Source organism: Antechinus flavipes, chromosome 4 (assembly GCF_016432865.1).
Source record: "Antechinus flavipes isolate AdamAnt ecotype Samford, QLD, Australia chromosome 4, AdamAnt_v2, whole genome shotgun sequence".
NCBI classification, from domain to species: Eukaryota; Metazoa; Chordata; class Mammalia; order Dasyuromorphia; family Dasyuridae; genus Antechinus; species Antechinus flavipes.
In genome coordinates, this window is record NC_067401.1 from 297,420,733 (window position 1) to 297,431,238 (window position 10,506).

The 10,506-nt window shown below is 34.5% G+C and overlaps 1 protein-coding gene across 1 annotated transcript; it reads left to right on the forward strand.

Annotated features, from left to right (window-relative positions):
- The first annotated feature begins 250 nt into the window (after positions 1-250).
- Positions 251-9,993, forward strand: LOC127559517 (nephrocan-like). The gene is made up of 3 exons (XM_051993363.1): positions 251-439; positions 5,060-5,961; positions 9,423-9,993. Exons 1-3 carry the CDS (start codon positions 251-253, stop codon positions 9,865-9,867), a joined length of 1,536 nt encoding a protein of 511 aa, XP_051849323.1. The 3' UTR covers positions 9,868-9,993.
- The last annotated feature ends 513 nt before the right edge of the window (positions 9,994-10,506 follow it).

Here is a 10,506-nt window from a genome sequence, read left to right on the forward strand (position 1 = left end):
GCCCACCTACAGATATTTAAACTGCTTATCATTGTTTAAGCCTTCCACCTTTTGTAATGGTTGCTGACATTTTAACTCAAGCAGGTTAAAAGGAGTCCCCTCCTTTTTTTCTTTCCTGTAGCCTTATACATACAGAGCCCACATTCATATGATCCCTTTTATCTGATTTCATCATATAAAAAGAAAGACCAGACTTAAATACCTGCTGGAGTTGGCACCAACTGAGAATTAAAAAGCCTGTATTCAGAAAATGCATTTGCTTTGTGCCTTTCTTGTACTGCTTTCCTTTGGAGATGGTTTCCATCCTAATTGTCCTAGAAGATGCAGCTGTGATTACAATCAATCTGTCCGGTGCTATAAACTGATAGAAGTGCCTTCATGGATGCCTTCCACAATCAAGAGGCTTTATATCAGCCACAGTAAAATAAAAAACCTCAAGGTAAGTATACCATTTCTTACTCAAACTATTTCTTTTCTTATTGAATGGGAGAAAACCAATTTTAAAATGACAACGTTTAAAGAGATATAATTTTCAAGTCATTGTAATTTGGCTAACCACCAACACATTCTGGGTAAATAAAATGGATCTTTCCCCCAGTTTAAAAAAAAAAAAAGAGATGTTTTTGTTTCCATCTTTATTTAAGAGCATTTCAAGAAATAAGTTAATAGTTGAAAAACTTTCATGAGTTCTTTGCTTTATTAGATATGAGTGACTTTTTATGACAGCACTAAAAAAACAGCCAATTATCCTATATGTGACTGTGTTTTGAAACATCTTCATGTAATTAAATTTATGTCACAGTATTGTCACTTTATGTTAAAAGGCACTGGTTATATAATCATTGTCATGATATATAGCTTACATGTCAAATGTCTTATTCATTATAAGAGTGTTAGGATGATAATGCAGTATAAAGATAAACAATACTTATCACAGGCAAAATATTAACATCCTCCTAGGGAAATTGTTTTAAAGTTCTATACTTTATGTATTTGTCCCAACAAATAGCACATTCCCATAATAAATGTTCTCAATTCTATTCTTTATTTTTTGAAATAAATATTTATTTTTTCAATTATCTATTATTTTTTCCCTCATCTCCTTCCACCTATAAAGAGGGAGGAGATAAAGTGAGTGAAAGAGAAAGAAAAACAGAGAGACAGACACAGAGATAAAAAGAGATAAAGGCAGGGACAGATAGTCAGAGACAGAGAGATGCCTTGGTATCACATGTATGTAGTCAAGCAAAACAAATTGAAAAGTTGGCTCTTTCTGCCTATTAGTCCATCATCTCTCTGCCATGAGATGGAGAGCATTCTTCACAGCTCTTTGTAATCAAGCTTGGTAATTTCATTGATCAGAGTTCTTAAGATTTTGTACTTTTTGTCTTTACAATCCTGTTCTAGTTTTTATTTTTTCATACCAGGCATGTAATACATATTGAAAACCATACTGACATTTGCTAATTTTTTGTGATCAAAAAATTGCACTTTGCTTCTGGTAAAAAGGAAAAGATGTTCTCTACATGCAAAAAGTAATATGGTTGTAGTGGATAAGAGAGATGGTCTTGGGGTTTATGAAGTAGTGGATTTCTAGTCCTGTCATACAGACAGGACTTAACCTCTCATTTTCACAAGCAACTTTCTAATATTATAATGGAGAACTCTAACCAGATTGGATATAAATAATGTGCTTTCCAGAAGTTCCCAATACCAGTAAATCACAGCAGGAAAGGGGGAAAAAAAAAAGGTTGAAAAAGCATTGGTCCAAAAGCCAGTTTTAGTCCCATCACTAAGTAGCTCTGTGACCTTCCTGTTCTCTTCTCTCAGTCTTAACTTCCTTCTTTATAAAAGGATGATTTGAGAAATAGGTAATTTCTTCTGTTCCTTCTAGTTCTAAATTTCTATGATTCCAACTAAACCCTTTTGAACTTTTCTGTTTTCCCTTATGTAAAGTGCTTTTGTGGAATACACTGGATCTTCAGGCACACTAAGCCTCTTTTCTTTGTTAACTAGGAAATTCAATATTAACTGATACATAAAGGTGAAATCATTATAAATAAATGACATTGGATTTTCATGTCAAGACTGAAAAATTAGAATTGAATTGGATTGGATAATATTAAATTCCAGGTAGCATATTTGATTTATGTAGAAGAGCTATATATTTGAAAAGGAGACTGAATTTAAAGAAATAAGATGCTTAAAATAGTACAATAGCTTGAATAGAATGCTCTGAAAATATGCTATGTTCAATTGTGGGAGTGTCAAGAAAACATGTTAATGAAATAAGATAATATTGTTCATAAACATTAAAAATAAATTAATTATTTAGCAAATCAATTTGTCATTTCTAAAAGTTCACCAATCAATAAGAGTGCTTTTCCCAGAATTTTAATTCAAATTGTCTCTGGATAAAACATCTCAGAATTCCCAGACTGATGGAAAGAATGGAAAGCAATAAGCTAACTATATGATATCACTTTTTAGAATCACTTTGATCTCAAATTAACTACAATGGATGATTGATTTGAACTTCAGGAGCAGATCAACTGATTGCCAACCTGAGGACACCAATACTCAGATGTAAAATGAAGAGAACAGATGAGAGGATCTCTTAGTTCTTATCCAGTTCAAAGATTTTACTGATATAACTACCTCCTTAGAAAGTCCTATTTTCTAGCTTTTCTTGATCCAGGCCTTTCATTCATTCATTCAAGAGGATGCTTGAGTATGAAAGTAGGGATGTGAGGTGCTCTCAGAGCCTTGTCAGTCAGATATAGAGGAGTAAAACATTGTTTTATTTTTAATAGAGTAAAATTTGAATCAAAGAATAAGGTATTATTTTATGCCATCAGAGATGGATGCTTATTTAAGGCTACTGCAAAAGATATAACAATGTAAGAATAATAAATATAGTAATACCTAAGAGATTTGCAAACATAATTTTTGGTTGAAAACTAAATTTCCATTTATTATCTAGGGGGCAGAAAAGGACAGAAAAATGATCCAGAAAGTAAATATAGGCACTTATTTATGGATTTTTCTGGACGCTCTTAGTTTAGGCAAAACTTACCTGGAGGTAAGGACATAGTAGAGGTAATTCAGGTTATTTCAGTAGATCTTTTCTAACCCTCTATTTCTGATTTTATGAACATCATTATGTAATTAGATACCATGCTTATTATTCAGCAGATATAAGCTAAATATAGTCATTAAAGGGGTGAATTAAAACCATGATTCCCTTCCTGTTTTGTAAGACATATTTTTTGAGGACATGTGCCTATAATCCCTGCTACTGCACAGTCTGAGGTTGTGATCAGGGAGTATCATTTGAGTTCATTAATTCTGGATTGTAGTAGGGACAAAACCAATTGGTGCATTGGTTTAGCAGTAGTAGTAGCAGTAACAGGAAGCAGAGGGAAGAGGCACTAGCCTGTCTATAGAGGGAATTAGTTGTACTGGAAGAGTAGAAGGGGAAGCGAGGAAAAAAGAGAGAGTGGGAGGTCCAGGGGAAGGGAGAACAGAAAAGAAGAGAAGAGAGGGAGAAGAAAGAGAGAGGAGGGGAGAAGGGGAGAGAGGAGGGGGAAAGAACAAGAAAAGGGAAGAGAGAAAAAAACTGAGGAGAGAGAAAGAAAGAAAGAAGGGAAGAAAAAAGGAAAGATGAGAGGCACATGATCCTTTTTTGGCACTATCTAGATGTGAGATCATAGGCAAATCTTCACTTCCCTGGACTTCAAAAACATTTCTCACCTGTAAAATGAAGAGACTAGATGAAGAGGATCTCTAAGTTCTTATCCAGTTCAAAGATTCTGCTGCTATAACCACCTCCTTAGAATTTTCTGTTTTCTAGTTTTTTCTTGATCCAGGCCTTTCATTCTTTCAAAGAGATGCCTGAATATGAAAATAGGGATGTGAGGTACTCTCAGAGTTTTGTCAGTCATATAGATATTCTGGAAGTATTATTATTATGGCAAGAAAATGTTTATGTATATGACCTATTTGATTCATAAATACAAGCTCACCCATATATTCTTTTTGTTTCTTCATTAATCTTTACCATTGTGAAGTAGAAAGCTACTCTTAAAAAGAGAGTTTGGTTTCTGAAATGGCATATAATGAAAATGTTGGGTCTTATAAACAAATTCAGGAAAAAAGATAGACCCAGAAGACAGATGCCAAGAGCATAGCATGGAAAGAAATGCAATTAGGAAAATACTTTAGTATTATTTTTCATAGATATATGAATTTAATAGCAGAATATTCTAATCTTCATATCACAGTGATATTTATTTTAGAACAAGTAAAATTCCATTGTTAAGTGACATCCTCTTGGGACAAATACTAATGAGCATGTGTGTGTAGTTATTCAAACTTGCTTATAGTGCATAAAGGCTTTATCTCAGCTTTGCGTAAACAAAGCCATAACAAATCTGGTATGAAAAGAAACCTTAAAGGTTATCTAATCTAAACCTCTCATTTTTCAGATCAGTAAATTCAGCTATGTCCTTAATCATAGCAATGTGTCTAAGTACATTGATTGGTGTCTGACAGCAAGATCAACATAATAGACAGAACAACATAATAGACAGAATTTATTAGGATCTCCATTTTTAGAGCATTACCCAAGATTTGTATTTTTCTTCCACAAAAATATGGTATAAATATTTTATTGTATGTAAAGAATAGCATTTACTTTTTAAAAATATCCTCAGTATACATATTAGGAGATCATTACATCAAAAGATATGAACAATTTGAGTTATTTTTCTTATACAGTTCTAAATTGTTTCACAGAATGTTTGGCTCAGGTCACAACTCCATCAAAAGCATGTAATAGTCCCATCTTCTTGAAGCTCTTCCAGCACAATTGTTTTCTATTTTTCTCCTCTTTGTCAATTAAGATGTTGATGGTTTATAATTCATCTTTTGAAAACTGTTTATATAAAATTTATTTTGAATAGATGGTTGAAGAAAATATGCAATGCTATTGTTTTTGTTTATATATGTTTAATATTTTTCATGATTATGTTGATTTAGGATTTTTTCCCCTTTGCAGCTATCTAATATCACCAAAACACGGGCTCTGGAAGAATTTATTCTGTTGGCCAGTGGTACAGAGTCCATTGAAAATGACACCTTCAAAACTTTGAGGTCACTGAAGACTTTGGAATTGTGGAAAAATAAATTAAGACGAATCCCTACTGTCCTTCCAAACAGCCTTGAAGTGTTGAAACTCAATGATAATTTGATAAATGTTTTGCATGAATCAGATTTTAAAGGATTGAAAAAATTACAAGTACTTGAGCTGCAAAACAATATGCTGTCCACTCTCTCCCTCAACACACTAGCCTCCCTTGTTAATTTACAGAATTTGGTGTTAGATGGCAACAATGTGGAATCTCTGATTGGTCCCTTTAAACTTCCTCACTTAAAACATCTGAGTATGGAAAATAACAAACTACATTTCTTACCAGAGAGTTTCTTTTCATCTCTTCAGTCTTTGCAATTTCTTAGTTTAAGTGGCAACTCACTGACTAAAATCCCTAATGACTTGCCAAAGTCTCTGCTTTGTTTAAAGCTGGAGAGAAACCAGCTACAAGAAATAAGATTTCGAGATATAAAACATCTGGAGAATCTTTCTCGTCTGTTCCTTTCTACCAATTCACTTTCTTCTATTGAAGGAGCCCATTTCCTTCCTAATTTAACAATATTAGAGATATCTCAAAATCAACTACAGACACTGCCCTTCCGATTGCCAACAAGGCTACAGAAACTTGATTGTAGTAATAATCTGATTCAGAGAGTAAGGCTCCAAGACTTCCAGAACCTGAGAGACCTGAAACATTTATTTCTAGACAACAACATGGTCAGCTTATTTGAGGTGGGAGCTCTTCAAAGATGTGTTCAGCTTTCTAACCTGGCCCTGGAGCAGAACCTTCTGCTGTCAATACCTCTCAAGTAAGTGAACAGTACATCTTGTCATTCTTAATAATTGTAAGAGATTTGGTACTTCTATAAATATTTTAGGGTCCAGGAGCAAAACAGAGCAATTTCAAATAACTTTCTGTTGTCCCTTGGGAATCTACGAGAATCATTCAGAGAAGTGGGGAAGCCTGTCTTTTTCTCCTCTGCCTTTTAATTTATCAGTCTTTCTTTTTCCATCTCTTTCCTCTCTCTCTTAATTTCTTCTCTTTCTCTTGCCCCTTTCTACTTTTTTTCTTTAACAGCTCATAATAAAGAAATATATATATATATATTTTATATTATTATTTTAATTATATATTACTCTCATTTTAAAACTACATGAATGGAATTTTCTATTTTGTACAACAAACAATTTAATTAATTTGTTTTTTTGCTTGTATAGCCCTCAAAATAATTTTTTCCCTTGTCAACAAATGGTCTTTGATAGGAGGTGGAGAGGAGATTTATGCCTTTTATGATCAAGCAGTGTTATGATCAACCTAAGTTTTGGGAAAAATCATCTTGATAGTTGAATGGGAACTTGGATTGGAATTGAGAGAGACAAATTAGAAAGCTATATAACAGTAGTCCAGGTGAGATGTAATAGGGCCTGAATTACGGTTGTGACTGTGTGAGTGGAGCAGAAGACTGATGTGAAAGCTATTCTAATGGTAAAGAGTCATGTCAAGACAAGTTAACAATTATTTTTAAGTATCTCCTACTTGCTAGGTGCTCTGCTATGTCCTAAGGGCACAAAGAAAAGCAAAAATAGAAAATTATAAGATTTGGTAATATATTTTATATGTGGATAAGTGAAAGTAAACAGCATAGGATAACATTGAGGATTAGAACCTGGGAGATAGTGACATCATCAACAGAACTAGGAAAACTGGGAAGAGGAAAAGAATGTGAGAAAAATTATATAAATTTCCCCTTCTTTAGAAATTTTCTTAGATAATTCAAGTGATAATGATAGTGATGATGAACATTAATCCATCTGACATATTGCAAAAACTTAAAATGCAAGATGTTTAATTACAGTTAGAAGAGTATACTGAATCCTGGAAGGTATGGAAGCAAAACTTTTGTTCTTCACAATTCAGGAAGAGTAGAGTACATGCAACTCACTATGTCTAACAGTCCCACTAGACAAGCTTGTGGCCCGTTACATTGGGATGTATGTGGTCAAAGAACCAAGGCAGAGCTAAGCTTTAATCAGTTCATATAGGAGACAGAATTTGCTCTTGCCAATGTGTACTAATCAGAATTTTAACCATGCCATTGGAAATCATACAAATGGGGAAGTTATAGCATTCTTGAAGAACCTTGAAGTTTGATATAGAATCATCTTTTTATCTACTGCTGTGTGTGTGTGTGTGTGTGTGTGTGTGTGTGTGTGTGTGTATAAAAGCTCCATTTTGATGTTTAAATTCAGAATAAGAATTAAAAAAAAACATACTGCTGACTGATGGAAATAATATCACTGGGGATCATGTACTGGTGTTACTCACTATGGATTAACTGAATCTTAAATGATGGACATAAAAGACACCTTTTTTTAATTTATTGGGGTTATGACAAAAGTAAGGAAAAACAGATATATGATTATTATATCCTTATGGCCTCTGCCAAATTGCTCTTTAAAAGTACGGGGGAGCTTCTCCCTGATGATGACCCTATGTTAAATTTAAATATATATATATATATAGTATATATGCATATGTGTATCTCCATATGCTTAACAGTTTTATCATTCTCACTAGTAGACTTTACTGAGTATTCCATTTGCTTTTTAAACATAACCATCATTGATGTCATTACAGAATTACAGAATAATTTTGTGCACATGAGTTTATTTGCTTTTTATGCAAACATTAAGACTGTGCTTAAAGATGCTCAAGCATGAAACTGTGACAAACCAATATTCACTTCCCTACTCCATGGTTTTATCAAGTCCAATGTTCCTTTTAAGGATAAAGATCACATCCTATTCGTGAATGTCCATTTTTATACCACTCTAGTCCATGTCCTCATGTAAGTTCCTTTTAAGGGGGTCACCCCAAAGTTCTGAAGGATTTCTTGTTTCTACTACACAACACTGAAAGGAACACTCTTCTTTCCAATTTATCCATGGTGCATTAATATATCATGAAGTTATCAAATAAATTATTATAATTTGTTCTAATAAAAAGAACATAACTTGCCATTTTTAGAAAGCAATTCTACTTTGTCCTTAATCTTTATTTGAATAACAGACTCCATTTTAGTAGCCCTATTTTAAGAGAAGAAAAGTAAGGAAGTTAAAAAAAATTATTAGATACATAGAAAATTTATGAGACAAAGTCAAAAGGGTTGAAGTGACTGACTGATGGAAAATAGGAAACTAGAAGATGAATTCATAGCTGACTTTAAGTAATACAAAGTTTTTTTTTTTTTTAATCTTTTTATTTTCTTTTTCAAGGAAAACACAATTATAAGTGTACTAAGGGACTGGTGAACATACATACTGTGTTTGATGAAGGCAGGGAAGAGGCTTGGAAACATGCATGCTTCCAAAAGCATAATAATGTGTAATGAATATGCTACCCAGTTTATTCCTACTCAGGATGCCAGAAAAATCTTCTGGATTGGAGCCCTGGACAGTGTTCAAAATTCATTCTGCCTAATTTATTGAAGATGTAAATTTCTTTAAACATAGGAGAAAATTTATTGGGGACAGTAATTAATGAGGGCTAGATATGGGGTATCTAAATGAAATTAGGGTTTAATTGAGGTCTAGTGGCAGGTTCAGGGTACAGAAAGTCAAATAGAGTTCCTCTGCAACCCTGTTGGATTCAGTGCAAGGATACAGCATTAAATAACTCTAGTAGCAGTGCGAGTCCCCAATAAAAGCATTTATCGGCCTGAAAAGCTAGATTGATAAAAGAGATTTATTATGGGGTTTGGAAGGCATAGTAAAGGAAATAGATGACGATAAAGATAAAGGACAGAGGATCAGTGGACAGAGGGTCCTGACATGGCTAGCATGTTTGGGACCTCTGCAAAGAGGGGGGGTCCCAGTGTGGCCCTTTTATATTGGGAGATTTAGCTAGAGGGGCCTGTGGGTGTAGCCCCAAAGTTGGCTCAGATCCGGGTAGGGATGGACAGGTCTGGATCTTCTATTGGAATTCAAAGGGACCAGGATTTGTGAACCAAAGGTCCTGGATTGATAACATCAACTAAGAGAGGTCAGAAAGAAAGGAATCTTAAAGGGACCACACCCGCATTATAATGAGGCATTTCCCTTACATGTCATATCTTTCTAGAAGTAGATCCCATCCTCTTTCCCATGAGGACTGCATTGGCTGAGAGTGTTGTTTCATGCTCACACACAGAAGAAATGTGCTTCCTCATTGTGATGATTATAATACACTTTTTCTAACTTTCATTCCTACTTTGTTCTGTTCTTGGTTCAGGCTTCCAGACACTTTAGCCAGACTAGATCTAAAAGGAAATGCCATAAAAGATATTGGTGAGCAAGAGTTAAAAGATCTGAAGCAGCTACAGGTTCTGAATCTTCGAAACAACAAGATATCTGCATTGAATCTCAAAGTCCTGGAAGGTTTACCTCGGCTGAGACACCTCTATCTGGATGGAAACCCTTGGAACTGTACTTGTAACCTTCTCAGGGCTAGGCAGGTCCTGATGGCCAAGGGAACTGATGTGAGAGGAGGGCAATGTGCAGCCCCAGCAGAAAGAAGAGGAGAAAGCTGGATGTCATCAAAGAATATCATGAGACACTGTGAGGGCCATTCCTATCTAACTGAGAAAAGCAAAGAGATCAGAAAGAAACCAAAATATGAGGACCACTCTAGCATTATGAACATGGATGATGACTATTATGATTATGAAATAGATTAAATGTGAGACCAAAATGTTTTTTAAATTTTTTTATGCTCTCATTTTTGCTAGGACAGATTACCACAAAACAGAAGTGGATAGCATCACACACCCCATTATGTATTTTGTTGTATGAGGGTATTTTCTTTGGAGGGGGATAGTCATTTTCATTCTTTTCTTAAGGAATGGAAAGAGAATTATTAGAGGTTAGACTGAGGAAAAAACAGATTGCAAAGGAAAAAATCATAACATAAAAGTTTTCTAATTTTTAATATGATTTTGCTGCTCTACATATTCAGTTTACGGGGAAAATATCAAAAGCAAATATGATTCCAAACAATCAAGAGAGTTCCTTTTGCACAGTGATTTCCATTAATGTCCATTTCAATGACTTTGGGATCATAGTGTGTGGGTCAGAAACCATTTAATAAAAAAAGACTGGAGAGATCTCTAGAAGCAAAGCAAAGTTTATTATTCGTTCTCCCGAGAATTGGGTCCCATCCATAGAGGACAATCAAAGAGAGGAAGCATTGTAGGGGGCAGGGTCAACGCTTTTAATCCCTAGCGTAAATTCCCCCTCCCACCACTGACCCTCATCCTTATTGGCTGAAGATCTTACATTCTAAATGCGGGAACTACCCAAGAAAATGAACTTGACCA

What these genes read in the sequence shown, in the direction of transcription:
- LOC127559517 (XM_051993363.1), top strand. Translation starts at nt 251, where the DNA reads ATGCATTTGCTTTGTGCCTTTCTTGTACTGCTTTCCTTTGGAGATGGT. An exon ending in GTAAAATAAAAAACCTCAAG is followed by an intron (nt 440 to 5,059) that starts GTAAGTATACCA and finishes TCCCCTTTGCAG; the next exon opens with CTATCTAATATCACCAAAAC. An exon ending in CTGCTGTCAATACCTCTCAA is followed by an intron (nt 5,962 to 9,422) that starts GTAAGTGAACAG and finishes TTCTTGGTTCAG; the next exon opens with GCTTCCAGACACTTTAGCCA.